Raw genomic sequence first — 20,548 nt, 5'->3', positions numbered from 1 at the left:
AGCTAGAATGTTGGGCAATACTGGTAATGTCTCCTCTAGTGCCTTGGATACAAACTGCAGGTAAAGTGAGGCTCATGTTAATATGTTACAAACATGGAGGCGAAAACTGTGGAAAAAAAGTAGGCTCATGACTCACAGAATGAATTTTGTATGTAACAGGTAAACTGCACGGAATACAAGAATCTGAGTTTGAATAATTTATCAGGCAATGCTTTTTAACTGGTTCACTAATTATACGAAATAATAATAAATAAGAAAAGAGATGCGATAATTCTAAAAAATAAAGCTGCGTAAAATTACACCTTAAAAAAAATTGTGACGAATATCTTGAACGATCCTAAAGTGCATTTTATTTAATTTATTTAATTTATGAATTATTTAATTTATGAATTATTTAATTTATGAATATATTGAGATTTATTTACATAAGGGATATTCCAACGAAATGGGATTCTGCAGTTTAAAAAAAAATAATTAAAAATCAAATACAGCATTTTTTAATCATCTATGGAGTTCATAATCACTAAAGTATTTGTTTATATTGTCTTTTAAAATACCAAAATATTAATATTAATTCCAGAAATCTGCCCCGAAATTGAAATTAACAATAATGTATCAGCATAATGTTGATATATTGTAATAATGGATTTTCAACTCTATATGCTGTGCAAACCTTCACAATTCAATAATAATAATTATTATATAGTAATAATTATATAATAATATAATTATATAATAATAATTATAATAATAATAATTCGAACTATCCATCAAGAGTTTAATATCACAAATTATGCATCCATTTATTATTAATATAGAGCGAATTTTCTGTTTTATATACACAGTTATCAATATTTAAAGTTCTAAAAATTAATAATAAAAAAAATATAAGTATTCACAATTATACCTATTTTAAAGAAATATAACATAAAAATATATTAAAAACTAATTGCCATTTTCAAAATAAGATCAAACTTTTTTATTTTATTTTATAAACAAAAATATTTTAAAATAATCAAAATTATTTCTTTAACGTGTAGCGGAGTACATTAGACTTAATTTAAATATTCGATTTTAATCAGATTGGTATTAAAAATCATTTTATGCTATCTAGATTACTAATGCTATAGATTACAGCATTAATAACATGTTGTTGATGATAATAATACTAATTATTTTTTTTAGCAGTTGATGTCTTGGTGAGATAACCAATAAATTTGATAGTCATTCATTCCTAATTTAGTAATTAGAGTAGAGTTAACTTTTTATCGTATCATTATGTTCTAAAACCTGATAGCATCAAAATTAAATACAGAGCTAACACCACTGACAATGAAAACATTTACTTTACACGAAATAAATTTTTATTATGCGGCATTTATTATTTTTGTCTCGTCTCAATGTTTCTCTTGGCGTTATTTCTCATTTAGAACATTTCAAAATAAACTAATGAGAACGGAGAACTTTATTCACTTCATTTGTTTACGTTAGAAACTTGTCGTTGAGGCTGGCATGAAAACTAGGAGACACCAATGAAAAAGATTTAACACTTTATTTACCCAGGGCGTTCCGGGAACGTATTTTTAATCTACGTGTTTAACTAAGGCATTATTTTATCTTTCATTTTAGTATCTATTTATTCTAATGTTTGTTCGTAAAAGTCGTTCCTATTTGTGGAAGTGACGAGTTAAGTAAGCAAACGATTATTTGCTGTGTAAATGTGCTGTTGTGATTATATATATATCTTTTTAAATATGGTAACGAGGAATTATGATCTCTAACAGGAAAAGGGATTTGTCGAATGCACGTAATTAAAATAAGCTGTAACGAACTTGAATTCTAAAAAAAAAAAAATCATCAACGGAGAAACTTGTTAACGGGAAAATTATGTTCTTTTTTTTAAAAAAAAGACTGCGGTTCTATGACGCATGACTCTTTTTCTTGTAACTTAGTTTAAATATTGTTTATAACTACCTTCAAAACAAACAAAATTTAGTCAAAAATTCACCTTGAGCCGCTTTTTTCGTCCCTCAATGAAATAGATATCTCACAAAAACAAATTGAAAGAAAAGTTATATTTAACAAGAACAAATTGTTAAGATAAGACGTTCTGCATTCTAATTCCTCATAAATCTATCACTCCTTATCTCCCCCTCGCTGACCGGACTGTGTAGTGGTTAGGGAACTACCCTTACATGAGGTTCGAATCCCGGGCGAGGCATGGATGTTCTTTCCCTCTCTGTACTATCTGTCCTTACTGTGGGAGCAACGTTGGCCCACCTAATATGGTGTCCCTGAGAGAGAGGCCAACAAAATTGCCACGTAAATGCCGGAATTGACGAAAAATGTTAACACAGGTGGGCATTTGAAGAAAAAAAAATTATATCCCCCTCTGCTGACCAGACGAGTGGTCTTCTCGCCGTTCAAGCCCCCGTCCTCTAGCGTCCACCATGTAAAAGGGGGCAGTGACAATGTAAAAGGGGGCAATCCCCGCAATGTCTAGTTGATACGAATTCCGAACCCTGCTCGCACCGACCACAGTTCTGACGTAAAATATTCTCAGTGGTAGACGGATCACGGTTAGTTTCCTCTTGCCGTCAGTCTAAGCGTGGTAAGTTTCGGTGGTTTTCCTCACCACGTTACGAAAGTGCGGTTAGTTCAATCAAAAAGTCTTAAACGAAGGCAATTATCTTCAAATACTTGATCCAGAGGTTCTATTGTCTTCTGGATTAGGTTCAAAATTACAAGGCTACGGAGTTGAACACTGGCATCCGCAAACTCGAAATCGGGTTGACTTTTGAACGAAGTTCATAAAATAAAAATTGAAAAATTGGTGCTATGTTAAAAATGACTGCTGTTCCAATGCGTAGCTCGCGTTGCCAACTTACTACTATTTGATAACACTCAGATAAAGAATATTTTAAGTTACATTTTGAAAGCATTTGATATTACCATAGGTTTAAGAACATATTATGTCGATTGCAAGTAAAAAAAAAACAATAATTTAAATGTTTAATTTAATTTAACGAATATAACTGACGAAACTAATAAGCAATATTTTTAAAAAAATTGATTTTGAGTGGAACAGGAAAATTCGCAAACAGAAGAGGTTTGTTTTAATTTTGAAACTGATGAATGACGTTAGAAATTATAAAATTACTTCAAAAATGTACGTAAATGTCAACCCATGATCCGCCACCATTTTCCAGTCAATTTAGAATATTTACCACTATAGTTTCGATTGCAGCAATAAATTAATAACTGGATTTTGGAATGTTTTTTACATAAAATGATAGCTATTATTTTTTTTTCCTGATCAATTTTATTTTATTTTATAACCAGCGTTGAACAGTAGATTTAATTCTGTGCTTACGACTACTAATGTTCAACTCAGTAGCCTTGTAATCTTGAGCCCAATACAGAAAACAATTAACACTTCGATCAAGTATTGGGAGAAATTTGCTTTCGTGGAGGACTTGTTTTGTTTTTTACGTTACATGGTGAAGAAAAAAACGAAACCTCCCACGGTTAGCCTGACAGCAAGGGGACTCTAACCCATGATCCGTCTAACACTGAGGATATTTTACCTCAACACTGTGGTGGGTGCGGAATTCGTATCGACCAGACATCGCTTTGATTCAGTTCACCTCATGCGAGCACTCTATCCCCTGAGCCACCACGTCTTCTGCCGTACAATTGAAAAAATAACTCTAGTGTCTCACGATAGATCTCGAGAAATGTGACTTGACACAACTATTTTCTTTTTTAACTCCAAAAAAAGTATAAAACAAAATTTGTTTTTGAAAAAAAAACAAACAGTTTTTGCTATAGAGGTTCATACGAAGATGTCAAATGTGTGAAAACCTCAATTTTGAATATTTTGTCGCTTGCGTTGATTTTTCTATTACACAGTTGACTTAGTTGTACAAATAACTGTCACTAATTTTTTTGTGGCTAATGTGTTCCAAGAATCTGAAACGCTTGGTTTGAAACATCAAACTTTGTACAGTAATTAAATTTAATTTGCTATTTTTGTCATTTGAGTTTGAAATCATTATAAAATTTTTCTTCGAATATATATAATCCATACTATAAGTACCGCCCAAGATTATCAGCGGATTCCACGGAGCTCCAAACACTGGTTTATGACTGGTTAAATATAATCGCCTGTTGTCTTGTCTCAATGCTAAGTTCATCCCATGTTTTCCCACCACATAATGCTATATATATTAGAGATTTTAAACTCTTATGATATTTTTGCAGCTCATTGGTTAGTTCTCAACGGAAAAATGTTTGTTCTATAACAGGGGTTTCCAACTTCCATGAGGCCGGGGGCCGCAATTAAAAACACCAGTCAAATGGCGGGCCGCAACTTTATCAAAATTTTATATAGGACTCTTTTATGTTTGAAGGAACATTAAATATTAGTGGCAGATTTACGGTCAGATACGCATATGCTAAATTATATTCACAAAATTAAAAAAAGCGAAATAGAAAAAGCAACATACGCGATTATTTTTGTATATGAATAAATATTTTCTTGGATGCAAAACCTGAGAAATAAATTCTTCTGCACTGTTGGTATGTTAAATTTCACAGAAACGAATAAATTAGGCTTTTTTTTTAACGAAATAAAAGTATTTTAATCCAATAAGTTGTTTTAAGAAAATTGTCCGCAAAAAAATGACAACTAATATATTTTAGTTCGCGGACCAGAAAAAAAGGCTTCGCGGGCCGCCAGTTGGTAACCACTGTTCTATAAGCTCAAAAATATTTAACACCTATTTCTGGAATGGTATTTTAGGAATTTAAAGAAAAAAATTAAACGAAATGGGTTCCCGCCTGAGTAATTAAAACGTTTTAATGAATGCCGAAATAACATTGCGTCAATGGAATAATGAACAGGAAACAGTATCTGCCGTTATATTGAAAGGGTCGTACTAAGGAGGGTAGACTATATAGATAATTTTTCTTTATAGAAATGTAGTTTTGTCCCCCCCTCCCACGGTAAGAAACTGTATTCACTAAAACTCCAGTTCCAAATCACCGAAGTAAATCATCGACGAAGTGAAAGAAAATTTTTTTAAAAAATACATTAAGTGCTTTATGCAAACTCTACACCATAATTATGCCTCCCTCTTTCTCAAAAAAATAAACACCACCGCAGACGAACTAGCGAGACGGTCACAGTTACCAACCAAGATAATCACCGGTAATCAGCTATCATTACTATACGAGTCCAGAAGAAAAGAAAACAAAAAAGGCATGGAAAAAAAATCATGTTCTCAAAAGTTTTAAACAAGAGTTGTGCACGAGAAGATTGGCAACGTCTGAGAGATATTAAAGATAGAGCGGGAGGTGGAGGAAAAAGCTCAATAACGCATTTAAAGCATCCAAGATAGAACAAAGAAAAAGAATTTTATTTTTTTTTCCTTTTTAATTCTTTAAGAAGTTTCAGCTAAAGAGAAATTGCTTTTTTTCTTTGATCTGCTCTTCCAATTTATATCCCCCCCCCCTCTTTTTTTGACCCTCTAGAGATGATGAAAGATGAAAGAAGGGATTTCTAAGGATAAAAAGAGTATCTTTTTTAGCGTAAATAAGCTTTTCTTTCTAAGAATGATATTTTTTTCTTTCTACAGTATACATTTGTCGATGCTTCTTTCAAAGTGAAGAAGAATTTCAACTATCAAATTGTATTTTAGCTGGAAAGAAATTGAAAAACCTTTTTAAAAAATTTTTTTTTTACTGTATTAATTTTTTTGTAATTTTTGGTCTTAATGTTTTTTAAACTCATTCTATTTTCCAACTTATTATCAAATGGATGCATCATTTTACAATTTCTCTTCGTTGGAACATTACAGGAGTTCATTCAAAATAGCTCTCGCATATAAAACAAAATTCTTGACAGAGATATATTTGTTTTATCGGAGTGTCAGTAAAATGTTAAATATTCGATTAAATGTTAGATATTTGCTGAACAAAAAAATTAATAAAGAAGTAGAATAACAACTATATCAGTAAGACAGTGTTTCTCAAAGTGTGATACGCGTACCCCCAGGGGTACGTGTTCTTTTGCGAAATATCTTGCAGCAAACTAAAATTTCAAAACATTCTATTTAAAAACAAAGCTAGCCATGGAAATTTAAGATTACGTATTTTTCTATTGGCTATTTTTTGCATAGTTAACAGTTAATAATTAGTGATGTCAACAGCCAGTTGTGATTTTTAACTTTCGTGCAATTTTTTTTATAGTAATAAATTCTACTTATTTTGATTATTTTTATAAAATATGATTTTTATCCCTAACATAGAATATAGATCGCTGGTTAGTAACTACAAGACTTTGTACCAAAAAAAGGAAAACATATTTTTAAAAAAATACATTCATTTTTTTTATTCGTGGTACACAGTGTTACGAAAAATTTAGAAGGGGTACATAAAAGTCGATAAGTTTGGGAAACACTGCAGTAAGATGTCGATGGTTTGAACATAACTACTGTATTTCGAAATTTTAAAAAAAAAGTTTAACTTCATCCGACCGTCTGAAAATATTTCCTTAATTAATTATATATATGTATTGTGTTACAATTAAAATTGGGTCAATAAATCTTAAAGGGCACTTTCCATATCGGTACTTGTTCCCGCCAACTACAATCGCCAAGTCTCCAAAGGGATTTCAAACTTGCAAATATTTATTTTTTTTTTAAAGGGGGGCAGAGCTCTGCCCGGGGGTATTTTCTGCAGGTACGATACGAAAATCTTCCCAATTTTAATTTCCACCAAGAAAAACGAGCCTAAAGTGTGAGCCGAAGAAAATTAGAGATAAGAAAGTCTATTAAGCCCCAAGGAGAAAAGAATTTTTTTTTTCTCTATCAATAACCCCAATCACCCTAATTCAGACCAATCTGGCTCCGAGTACTATAACATGATATATCTTGTTTTTAACCAACCGGCTTTCGATCACAACATAAAAAGTAGTTCTGATGATATTAAATTAATGTTTCATTGCTGATATGTTTCTGTCCATCTTCATCCTTAAGAGGATCTTCCTCTTTCGATCGAACTCAACTGTCGAAGAGGTGGAGAAAGCGAGGGAAAAATCTAAATATTCCTTTATTCCTATTTATTTAAATTTTACAAATTAATTAATGGTGGATATTTACTCTGCTCGGTGGTATCTTTCGAAGCATGTAAAATACAAGGCCGTCACCCAATCAGAGTTTGTGATACAAAGCGTGCCGTATTTTAGATTCTCTATTTTTTCTAACAAAATTATGCCAATACAATTCTGCAATCAGTAGTTCTCGATAGGTGGTTAAATAGTATAAAGCTGCCTGTTTTTAGATTTATGATAAATATCTTTGTTTATTTGCAATTATTAGCATCATAAATATAGGTTTTCATCACTTTAAAGTGTAATAAAATTAAATTTTGAAAAATCTAAAGGCTGTCAAACGTGTAATTTTAAGTTACTTACATTATTTTATTGCTTTAATGTTTTGAGGAAAATTTCATAGAAGTTCTAAAAATAATGAAGCTCTATTTCTGCTATTCTAATAAAGAAACCCCTTTATTTTCTATTTTTTTTTTCTTCCGAAAGGAACTGTACTGTCAATTGCTACTATTATCATCTAAAGTTTGTTAAATACAATAAAATATCAAGAAAGCGCGAATAAGAAATTTAACCTAAAATCCAAGATGGTGAGGGTGGAGGTCTCTTGAATGAACAATGATTAGTAAAGTATAGTTTTTTCCAGAATTCAATAAAAATCAGTTAAACATTTAATAGAAACCTATATTTATAGTTAAATACTTGCAGCAGGTAAAAAATTAATAGTTTATTAAGTCAACTGAAAAATAATATAACATATTCTTAAAATTCATTTCTTCCTAGATTTGGTCAAACATCCTTCTATTTTTATTTACTGCCCGGAAGTTGTAATTCTTACTAAATTTTCTCATTTCAAATCTTGCCCACGTTTTCAAACCATCACAATATTCTTTTGATGTGCGTTATTATTAAAGTTTTTTGCAATTTTCTTTAACACCTTTTAGTATGGTCTTGATAAAAAAATTTTTATACGCAATGATTTATTGACTGATGATATAGTAGAGAACATTATATTTAAATGTGAACATAACACGTGACGATTTTTAAAATTTTAATGCATATTATTAAACACATGCATTTTTTTTTTTTAAGCGATGCAGGCTTTTCTCATATAGACAGAGCCTGATTAATACAAATAATGTATTGAAAAATATCTCAGAGTTTTATATATTCAGCACTGGGAAAGAGCTGATTTTCATTGTAAAAATGCTGTTAGCAGAGTACTTAACATTTAAAACTTAACTTAAATTCGCATATTTGATTTGAAAAGCATTGCATTCCTTAGATTCCGTGATGAAAATTGACGTCTTACTTAAGGGACCCAAAATCCACTTAAATAGACAATTGTATGTAGTTCGAATTTTGGTTTGAACAAAAGAGATTAATTTTTTTTCATTCTCACTTGCTCCAAGGCCCTTCCCCACAAGACTGAACTCAGCTGCCGATGGGGCGGATTTTCTAAATATGTTGTTAATAAGATGAGAAATTCTAAAAATGCTTTTAATTAATCCTCTTTATTTAATTTTCACAAATGAACTTAGATGGATATTTACTCTCTTTGGCAGTTTGGCGGCCTTGTATCTTACATGTATCTTTTGATGCATGTAAAATACAAGATCACAATTTGAGATATAAAGTGTGTGATATTTTAGTTTCCTTATAAATTTCCCAATACAATTCTGCAATCAGAAATTTTGGAAGTGCTTTTAATCAGTAGTATAAAGTTGCCTGTTTTTTAAATTTTCGATAAGTATCTTTATGCAATTATCGTTAAAATAATTTTTTTAGCGTCATCAAAGTCTGTTTTCATCAGTTTAAACTGTAATAAAATTAAATTTTAAGAAATCTAAAAATTGAGAAACGTTTAGTTTTTAAATTATTTTCTCAAGGCAATAAATCGCATCATTTAATTACTTTTAAGTTCTAGAAATTATCAAGCGCCATTTTCCAAATCTAGGAAAACGCCCCCTTTATATTCTACCTTTTTTTTAAAACTCATTACACTCTATAAAAATGTCATATAAGCAAAAGTTTGTTAAGTACAGAAAAACATTTAAAAAACGCAAATTAAAATCTAAGACGGCGGGCGTTGAGACTTCTCTACTTATCATTTTCGTCTAATTCAATTCATCATAAAATGTTCTTCTGCAACTTAGTGAGATTTTCAAATTTAACTTCTTTTTCTTTCCAAATTAGTTAAAATCGACAATAGATTTTCATTGGTTTACCCTCAATCGTTTTGATGTTCGATAAATTTCAAAATAATGGTGACTTATTCTATCCGTCACTATTTGATTTAACAGGTTGGTGGGCCTTTGGGAACCACACCGCTTACTTTTTGAAACGATTGTAAATTTCATAATTATGAAATTTGAATTTATATTTCTGACGAATTTACACTTTTGAAAAAAGAGAAAGAAAGGAATGAGTCTCTATATAATAGAAGAACCTGCTGATAATGGACTAAATTATTCCATAAATATCTCCATATTGCTTGGAATCTTCACCTTAATCTACGAAAACAATATATGTCCTTAACATCCATCTTATACTATAAAAAATGGTTTTCAACCAACAATCATCTGCTATAGAATTAACACTTTCCTTTAGCTCGAGGCAAGGTGAAATTCACAGCCTAAGTTTCCCTAACTGCTCACAGGGCCTTAAAAATATTGCTGCAGAATAGAAATTCTTTAGACAATGCAACTTTAAAACAAATAAACGAAATTAATCCATTTAATATTAATTTATTTGTATGTAATTCTTAATTAGCCCTTAAGTCAAAGCTTTTTTCAAATTATTGAAATATCACTAACGGCAAAGCCATTTTGGTTTGTTTCAGTAATTCTTAGGCATTTGTAAAACGTAACTCAATATGCCATTAAGTTGGAAAAAACAACATAAGTGCTGCAGTGTTAGATTTCGAAAACAACAATTTTCTTTCCTTTGCTAGTAATATCGATGCTAAAATAGAATTTTCAGGTAATAGATAAAGAAGAAAAAATTGATTTGAAAAAAAAAATCTGGCAATATGTAGCTTATCATTCAAAAGTGCCAAATATATAAAAAATCTCAATTGGGTATAATATAAAAAAAACACAACTACTTCCACTTAATAGGAATAACATTTACCATGACGCAATGCTAAATTCTATGCCACTATCCACATAAATCAATTATTAATCAAAAATCGAATATCAATTACTTTTCTTTATAATGCAATAAAATCTGGCGAGCAGCTATTTAAACGATCAAACACTTCGTTTGTTTGTTTGTGGCTTGAAGTTAGGCTCGCAGAAAATGCCGTTCATGGATTAAATTTAGTAGGAATAACACAACCTGTGACGTAGGCTATAGTATACCCAATTACGAATTTTTTGTCACTCATGCTTTTTGTTGCAAGGCGGAATATTAGACTCAAATTATCCTATCATAGACTAGTATTTTGATTTTCATATAAATATATATTTAATCAAGAATTTTAGATTCTTAATGCTTTTATGAAGAGTATGAAAAATTATTTTTAAGAAAATTGTGTTGTTTTATTTATTTATTTAATTTATTATTATTTTTTCAATGTTGACAGTAACCCATCTTAGGAGTTATTTTTTCCTTGTCAGACTTACATTTACTTGACTTTTTTAGTCCTGCCTTCAATGAATTTTCTTTTGAGGCGTAACTGAAGAAAAAAAGGAAGAGAAATGAAGTAACGCCAGCTCTGATCTTTGATGCCAGAAGGAAATTGAAGCGAACCTAATATCTTCCCAGAGGCTTGCTTTGCCTCTAATGCACCAAGACAAAGCTAGTTTGGCGAAATAACTCGTACGTACAGTTGAATTTCCTGTCAAGAAGACTTATTTTCTACCAGCAAAGAAAGCTGCAGTATCTCACGACTTCTAATGCACCAAGAAGTGCATGACGGGAAAACCATTATATCTACCGCTATAGTGGATAAAAGGAAAAGATGTGTGTGACACATAGATAGATTGAGACATCCTGTCGGATGTTTCGCAATATATCTACGCTAAAAACTACACGAAATGAAGAAGAAATAGGAAAAATTCTATCATATTCCACAACTGATTGATGGTTGAAAATGCAGACGATTCCTTTGAGGCTTTGTCACTAATGATGCTGAAGTGAAACTATCCATTTCATCTGTAATAAGATGAAAATAAAATTTAAAAAAATGAAAGAAATCTATTAGGATGAATTATTATTTTCATCATATTTGAGATGGCATACGAATAAAAAAGCAGGATAAAAGAAGTAAGAAAAAAGAAGCTGAGAGAAATTGGTACTTTTCGATTAACCGGCACAAGAAAATTCAACTGCGTTTTATTTTAATGTTTTTTTTATATAGATACTCAACTATTTTTTTATGTTTTTTTTATATATAAACTCGACTATTTTTTTATTTAAGTTATTATTTTTATTTCATTTTTATGTTTTTAAAAAATAAATGATAAAAAAGTTGCCGGAGGTTGCATTTGTTGGTGATCCTTCTTTTGCGCCAGGAAAAAACTACCCAAAAAAGTACCTTATGCAATAACGACGCGTTTTCTTTGTTCCAAGCATGGCAAAATGGCAACATTCTCGCCCGAATGGTTTCAGATCTACGCAACAATAAAAAGGCTTACTATTTGTCTCCTTGATGAATTAATCGTTTTCTTTCATCATTTTTAATTAGAAGTTCGCTGCAATGGTTTGGTTATTTGTCTTACCATCTTTATTAATTAATTTTTATTAAATGAACCAAGTACAATAAACTTTAAAACTATAAATCACAAAGAAGTATTATTCATTTATACTGCAAATGTAATCCTATAGAAGTAAAAATAGAAAAAGGATGACGGAGACAATATAATAAACCGTATAATGTCAACTACTCAAATCTGCAGTATCAACTTATCATATAATTCTAGTGTTACTAGAGTGCGCTGCGGTTCTTTGGGTTAGCAGAAACTTTAAAAAAAATTTCGTGATGACGTCATGGCGGATCGTCTATAAGTATTATCGTTCACGGTTGATGTTTAGATAATCCACCAAATTCACATTGCCACAATCATAAATATTTCTCACGAAATTGTGGTACCTAAATTTCATGCCCCAGTGGTCTACAACAAACTGCTGCAGGATGATTTTAATTTTTAATAGTGCTGTAAAGACACCACAATTTTCAAAACCCTAACACAAGAAGAAAAGAATTGTACCCAAACCATAGGCATAGCGTAAGGGGGGGGGGGCACACTTTTTGTTTTTAGAAAACTGTTCGTCTATTTTAAGTTTTATTCATACATTTATATCTAAATACACATACATAAGAAAAATAAATATGCCTGTATGCATATAACTGAGAATAAACGAACTGCTTTATAAAAAGTAAAAAGTATTCCCCCAAACTTTTTGCTTCCATGTCATCGGAATGAAATATTAATTTTTTTAAATGACATTGAGAATTCGGTCTACGGCCTACTCGAATTTATTAGTATGCAATTTTTATTTTAACTTGCGCAACACAAATAATTTTTAAAAAATTAATGCAGCTTTTAAAATAAATAAGTAATACTATTCGCAAGACAAAATATTTCTACAATCCCCTTCAATTAGGTTTATTTCTGCATTTATAAATAATTCTGAAGAAATAACTAGCTTATCACTATATGATTTTTTTTTTAATGACATCGAGAATTCGGTCTACGGCCTACTCGACTTTATTAGTATACAATTTATATTTTAACTTACGTAACACAAATAATTTTTAAAAAATTGATGCAACTTTTAAAATAAATAAGTAATACGGTTCGCAAGACGAAATATTTCAACAATCCCCCTCAATTAGGTTTATTTCTGCATTTATAAATAATTCCGAAGAAATAACTAGCTTATCACAATGTACCATCTTCATTAGAATTTCCCAAACAAACGTCTCAACGCCTGAAACTTATTTTGTGGAAAATAATTATTTCAAATGTTACCACACCGTGAAATAAATAACATTAAATTGAGAAAATGCCCTTACTATCAATATCATCTGCCTCAATCGAATTAAAATGTCGTTTAAGGGGAGTGAAAAATGTATGCATGATTGATTATTGAATGAAATCGGAATCTCATTTGCTGAAGATGAAATTTCCTAAGAAAAGTTATTTGGTTGTTAAATAATTGCGGAGGAGAATAAAGATATGTAAATTACTTTGCAATACCTACCGAATTTCATTCAAGGCGTTGCAGAATTTATGCTAGTTTTATGGAACAGATATTTAAATGGCGTCCGGAAGTACAAAATGGCGCAAATTAATTCAGAAAATTATCATTAAGCCAGCCGAGTTGTTTTGAAAGTAACTTAACGGTAATTAGTTTAGAGTAAATTCTTTTTAAAGAAATTCGGAATTTTATGATTTTAAAACTTATTTTCGTAAGTTTTATTAGTTTTTATGTAATTTTTTTTGTTTCTTTTTTATTATATTTCCTTTTTTTTCACTTTGGTAGGTAAAATCAGGGCCCGACTTAGCCTGATTGGGGCCCGGGGCAAAAACTTCTTTCGGGGCCCCTCTCTGCATCACTACTTCAGCAATGAAGAACCGAACTATATGGAGGTATTTAAATTTTTCACCTCATTATAGATATATCAAGAAAATTGATTAGAACCTAAAATAGCTATTAAGCCTTCCCCCTCCAATCGACAGACAAAATATCGTTCTGTTCATTTTATTGATTTTCTGACAATTCTATGCTCATCATGCGAAGGCAGTTTCCGAAATGCTGTTTTCTGATTGTTAACTTTGTCAAGTCGTGAAAAATTTATATCCTTGCTGTCATTAGGGCGGAATTCAGCTATATTATGACAGCTATATTATGTCAGCTTTTGCATTATGACAGCTCAATTAAGCCAATCAGAAGCCCGTATTTTTGTAAACATATCACATTTTGGGATATGTAAAAATGCAGGTTTTCAATGGCCAAATTTGTTCATCGTAATTGCGAAAATTTAGCTGAATTCCACGCTAGAAAACCATAGATTTACAAAGTATAGATTTTTTGTGCTAATACGATAGATTAATGAAGAAGCCAACATAAAACTAACGAATTTTACACTGTAATGATATTTTGTTTAAAAAAAAAAGTTCAATAATGAAGGAAACGTAAAATAAGCTTTCTATTCGATTTGGGGGCCCCTCTGATGTGGGGGCCCAGGGCAACTGCCCCGTTTGCCCCTGCCTTAGTCAGGTTCTGGGTATCATTTCTAAACTCGTCAGCCCTCAATCCTTGAAATGAAATTTTGTTTATAGCAAGTTTGTTTCCTTATATTATAAATAAAAGTAACCGACTTTTATTCAATTTTTATGCAAATTCATATTACATTCGCAGTCGCTGACGTAAAATATCCTCAGTGGTAGACGAATCATGGGTTAGAGTCCCCTTACCGTTTGGCAAAGGGACTCTAACCACGAGAACATCAGTTGTTTTTCTAAAATACTTTTTTTTTTAACATTTCGTAATTTTTTATGTTCATTTTAAAAAAATCGTCTTAATTAAGAGAATTTATTATTTTTATTAAATGGAATATGATAAAAAATTTAGCGGAATGAAAAATCGAATGAGAAAAAATTTCATAAATAATGGAATGAGTAATAAAAACAAAATTTTGGAATAAATTAAAAATGCACTTTTTCATTGTTATATTTTGACTAGGGGAAAAAAAGTTTTTTACGAAGTTCTCTTTTATTTTAAAATAAATTTGAAAGTTATACTAAATTTTTAAAGAAAAAAAAAAAGAAAGGGAATAAATAATATCTAAAACATCAATGTCATCCTTTTTTTTTACATAAATGTATAAAAGAGGAGTATATTATAAATTTAAAAATGTAGTTATAATAATAACTTTTTAAAAACTTCAAAAAGTTCAATCCATATATTCTGAGGATAGTTTTAATTTTTGTGCATTTATTTTTGAATAATGGCAAAACTTACAACAAAAAAAGAGGAAAAAAAAACAGTTAAGATTCTCTGTCTAGTTCTAGTCGTGCACTATAGTGTGCGACTTTGTTGCTATTAAATTTTTATAAATACATAACACAATTTCAATGTGGGATATTTTTTTAAAAAAAAATTGTATTAATGCTATTGAAACAATTAAATGACACATTTTAATATACTATACAAACTTTTTTAATTTAAAAAAAAAATTCATCAAAATCGGTTTGCACCTATTGAATTTATGGCAAATTCGCACTTCACTTAATAATAAGTTAACACTAATGCCAGAAAACAAGGTTTTGCTTTTAAGATAAGGCTAGCATTTCATTAATATTCATTCACTCGTTCAGACGCATGTAAAGTTTATTTTATAAGAATGAACCTGCAAATTCAATTTAAATATTGAGTAGTTGTCATTGCGAGCATTTCTACCACATCTGGGCTCATATAATTCATCCTGGCTTTATCCATCCAACAAAAAGAGAAACTTTACATTATTCGAGGCCTCTCCCTCATCCCTGGATCGATAGGCTTGATCCCTTTTCGAATACAAGCTGTCTGCCCGAATTCTTCCTCCACCGGATGAGATAAAAAAAAGAGAAAGAAATATTTTGTGTACTCGTAGTGCTTGCTGTCATGTCATGTTTCCTCCTATCTTCTATTCCTTTTTTTTATTTTCTTACTTTCTTCTTCTTTTCAAAGTAAACACGCTGTCATAAGGATAAGTTTTCCCCTTTAGCCTATCCTATCCTAGATAGTTTATTTACATAGGTTCTCGTGCATATTAAATAAATTCGCTAAGTCTTGTGCCTCGATAGTACTTGTGATGGAAGGAGAAAGTGGATATAAAAAAAAAAGAGAGAACTAAATGTAATTTTCTCTAGCAAGCGATCAATAACCATAAACTTCTGCGACATCTGGCGGTGGATTTTGTTTCTGCCTTCTCTTTGATGTGTTGTAGTTGCAGAGAAAAGAACAAAATCTTACATGTTATAGAACCAAAGAACGCTACGCATTGCATAATCATTAGTCAAAGTGCTTTTAAAAGCAGGCTTTGACTAATTAATCATGTAAGTCAATTTTGAGCGAATATGTACGCAAGCTTTCACCATGATGACCTAATGTCAAAAAGGCTGTTTTCATTTTTTATTTTTAAGAGACCGTTGGAACAGAAAAAACGATTGAGAAGAAAAATATTATAACCGTTATAATTATAATGAATTTATTTTTAAGTATAACAACCGTCAGTCATTGATGAAAATTTTTTTCTTTCCTATTTCAAGTCGTTATTTATTTATTTTTCGCAATTGCATTAAAGCATAAATATTTACATAAAATGCGTCGCTTGATTGTTCAGAGTGTATCGTGTCTAACAGCCTTAATATATAGTTTTAGATTTTTTTTTAAAAATGAAGCAAAAGTAGTTTGAGCATGAAGGATCAAATTTAATGTTTAAGCGAGAAAGAGCCAAGTATTCTATCGAATCACTAAAACATCAAAACCAGTTTGTTGTCTGACAAAAAATAGAGGTATGTATTACTAACAATCGCCTTTATCCAGTCCCTCTTAACTCCCATCAAACAGATTTTGATATTGTAGACACTGGGCCCATGTCCAGGAGATCGTGGGTTCGATACCTATGACTGATGCATGTGAAATCTGTCGAGTCGCAAAATCCTCCATGTTCCCATAACAAATCATACCTCTTGGATTGATGTTCTAGGAGTTTCCTTGTCTTCTGGATAGGTTCAAAATTACAAGGCTGCGGAGTTGAACATAAGTAGTCGTAACCCCAGAAACTAGGTCGGCTGTTCAACGGCGGATATAAAATATAAAATCAACGATTACATCAATACGACCAATTTGTAATCAGCCTTTGATCTATTCTCTTCTTATTCGTATACTGATACTGATTCGTATCGATGATTCTGATTCGTATCGTACTGATTCTGATTCGTACTGATACTGATTCGTACATACTGATTCGTATCGATCAGAGACATTTTTTTTTAAAAATGAGGTTGAATTACTTTAATTACAGAGAAAATAGGCTTATTTTTTGGAAATTAAATTTTTTCAGCAAGGCAATGGATTAATCAAAATTCTGAAGAGAAAAATTCCTTTATTGTGTAACTGGTGTGAACTTTTAAAAATAATTCTTTTGAAGTGATAAAAAATTTTTGTACAGCTTTTATTTTCAATGTTGAATTTCTTTTTGCAGGGTGTGCGGCCGAATCAGCAGCATATGCAATTTTTAAGTTAAACTTTTTGTGCAACCTTTTTTTTTTTTTGTAAGATATGTATGCAAACAGCTACAGATGTATGAGTTTTTATGTACCGTTTTTGTAAAGCAAGATTGAAAAAAAAAATCTAAAATTGCTAATAAAAGGTTCATAACCAGAAAAATTAGCAATAAAATTGAATAATCTCTCGTAATTCTTGTAAAAATTGCAATTTTGAATCGACAGTTTAACATTTGAAGTCAATCAGTGAAGATTTGTTTGAATTATAAATTCGGACAGCAAGAAAAATGTATTTTCGAGAAAAGAAAAAAACTTTAAATTTTTAGGACTCAAGTAATGGACTTAAGTGGCGAAATTCAAATACTTAGATATTTCTCCCGCTTTTATAACTTTGGGTTAAGTACATTACTAAATTTTAAGGTATTAAGCATTTGATGATAGATATTTACTCGATGGCAATATGTTTCGATGCATGCAAAATGCATGGCCATCACAAAATCGCAAATTGCGATATAACGCGTACGATATTTTAGAATCTCTATTAATTTTTTCTGGCAAAAATTATGTTAATACAATGTTGCATTCAATAGTTTTTGATAAGTAGACAAAAAGCACAAAGTTGATTGTTTTTAGATTTTTGATAAGTATCTTTGTTTATATGCAATTAACGTAAAAAAATATATTTTAGCGTCATCCAAATCGGATTCCATCAGTTCAAACTGTAAGTAAAATTAGATTTTAAAAATTCTAAAAACTGAGAAACGTGTAGTTTTAAATTATTTACACAAAAATACAAATCGCATAATTTTATTGCTTTGAGCTTTGAGAAAAAAAATATTCGAAGTTCTAAAAACTATCAAGCGCCATGCCACCTAATCTATTAAAGCTATCCTTTTCTTTTATTTTCTACCTTTTTTTAAAGGTATTGTGCTGTCTACTAATATTATATCACCGAAAGTTTGTTAAGAACAAAAAAGACTAAGAAAACGCAAATTAAAAATTTAACCTATTATTTAAGAGGAGAACTCAGTTAAAGACTGATAACCGTAAGAGGAGAAAACAAAAATGTTCTATCGTTTGGGTGAAACAAATCTGAAGCATCAAACGATGAATAAACTTCACAAAAGCCTCTCCCTTTAGAAAACGAAATATCGCTGCAGGAACGCAGCTGCATCATGTTAGATTATACGGTTTTCTGAACGAAATTAACCTCGGTTGGTTTTTTAATTGGCGTCTTTTCAACTACGAGATTGCCTTCCTCATTATGATGGTCTTCTTTTATCTCATTGTTAATGGTCTTGCGGGGATATCTCATCGTACAGATCGTTAAAATTACAATTGGCAACTAAAATAATATGCTACAGAGAGTTTCCAGCTGCGAACGAATAGATAAGTCTTAATGTATGTAGTCTACTCGAAGGAAATATTTAGATAGTGAAATTGGTTATAAAAACAATTTCAGAAATCTTAGATACGTATAATTAGTTTCTGACCTTGGTATTTGAGTTTTATTATACGATCTGCAATTTGTTTTCCTTCCTGGAATAAGTTTCGTAATTCTTATTTGCTACTTAACTAGTTACTACTAAAAAGTAGAGAAAAAAAAACATTAAAATCATTAGCGATATGCAAAACCAGTTTTTTTTTCGTTTGAGAAAATACGATAAATTAAAATAATATCAACTGACATTTTTTCTTTTTTATGTGTGATATTCTGAAGCATGCGTTTGAAAATTATTTACAACTTCATAAGAAAATGGAGGTCATTAAACACGAATTTAATTGATGGTCTTAGATTTTCTTTAATTTCAGAAAATTTACTGGTTTGTTGATTTTATTATACTTTAAAAATTAATTATTTAGTAAAAAGAAGGAAGGATCCACCGTCATGTGAAATGATGCTTTTTGCGAATAATATGCTTTTTTCATAACTGCTGTAAGTACTCATAACTACTGCCAGCGCCCTCGCTGTTTATTCTGAAAATGGCGCAAAACGTCAATATAAAAAAAGCAACAGTCTTGAAAAAATAAAAATCGTTTGCGGTCTAAATTTTTAATATTTAAAAACTTACTCCAATGCCGTATGATATGAGCTTATAAAAATTTGCAAAAATCGAATATATTTTGATCTATATGTGAAAAAATGTCGCCAAACTGACATTTTTTAAAAAAGCTTAATAACTTGTAGAATATTTAAATTATGTCCGTTCTAATTCTTTACGGAAAGATGGTACAGATTATTTAAAATTATAACATTGCTGCAAGTGCAAGGAACTTAAACTGCGTCTTTTTTTTCTTTTTTTTTTACTTGGCGAAAGAGCTTTAAGAAACCATTTTACAAGGAAAAAATTATGTTATTTTCAAACTATCACTTGGAATCTTCTTCATTCAAGTGTTCAATTAACTGCTAACCGTTTCGAAAATAAAACTGCTATATAAAGCAGAAACAGCATTTATTAACTCTAACTGAATTTAAGCAAGACATCAAGTTTAAGAAGAGTGCTTTTATTTATTCATTTTAATTAAAATTTTAACATGCTCTGGGAGGAGCATTTTATTGCAAAATTATCTGCTCTACAAGTAAAGCAGTTCTAAATTATACATTCTCAGCATTTGGGTATTTGAGTAATTCTAGAACTGCAACCCAGGAGAAAAAGAAGAGAAAATATAATAAAAAAAAGAAAGAGGGGAGAGGGCTCACAGCATTTGGTCCCAAGAATCGTGAGGAATGTTCTTTGAAGAGGGGGGGGGGAAAGGGATATAAATTTTTGCCCAGCGTCATGTTTATTTCCCTGCACGCACTGTGGCTATGCTTGCCGCAATAAACTGGTTCCCCGGGTGATACCTAAAACCACATTCCTCTCCGAACTATCCTCTTGTGAAAGAACGAACAGTTCTGAAAGAAAGTTAAGTAAAAAATTCTGCAAGAAATTTTGCTATTTTCCTCGAGTTTTATTTCGCATCCACTTGCAAACGACTATTTTTTTCGATTCTAGAGATTTACGTCTCGAATGGGAGAAGGGGATTTTTTACGACCATTGTTGCTTTATGCGCCTGTAAATAAATTCCATTTGTTATAAATTTCTGCGCTTTCCGTTATTTCAGACGATATTTCGAGAAGAGAATCCGAATTTTTTATGCAGTTTCTCAAAGTGATACTGGAAATGGGATAAAGAAATGGCGACGTTCAGTTTACTTCCTGGAATAAGTTTCG

General features: G+C 30.8%; 1 protein-coding gene across 1 annotated transcript in view; it reads right to left on the bottom strand.

Annotated features, from left to right (window-relative positions):
- Window positions 1-11,177: 11,177 nt before the first annotated feature.
- LOC122269395 (uncharacterized) overlaps window positions 11,178-20,548 on the bottom strand; it is a 20,004-nt gene continuing 10,633 nt past the window's right edge. Inside the window, exon 4 of the mRNA XM_071183786.1 lies at window positions 11,178-11,269. Within this exon, the coding sequence (XP_071039887.1) occupies window positions 11,178-11,269 (92 nt within the window). The remainder of the gene's footprint in view (window positions 11,270-20,548) is intronic.

This window comes from Parasteatoda tepidariorum, chromosome 7 (assembly GCF_043381705.1).
Source record: "Parasteatoda tepidariorum isolate YZ-2023 chromosome 7, CAS_Ptep_4.0, whole genome shotgun sequence".
In the NCBI taxonomy this organism is placed as follows: Eukaryota; Metazoa; Arthropoda; class Arachnida; order Araneae; family Theridiidae; genus Parasteatoda; species Parasteatoda tepidariorum.
Note: the sequence above shows the minus strand (reverse complement) of the source record. Positions and strands in the feature narration are given on the sequence as shown.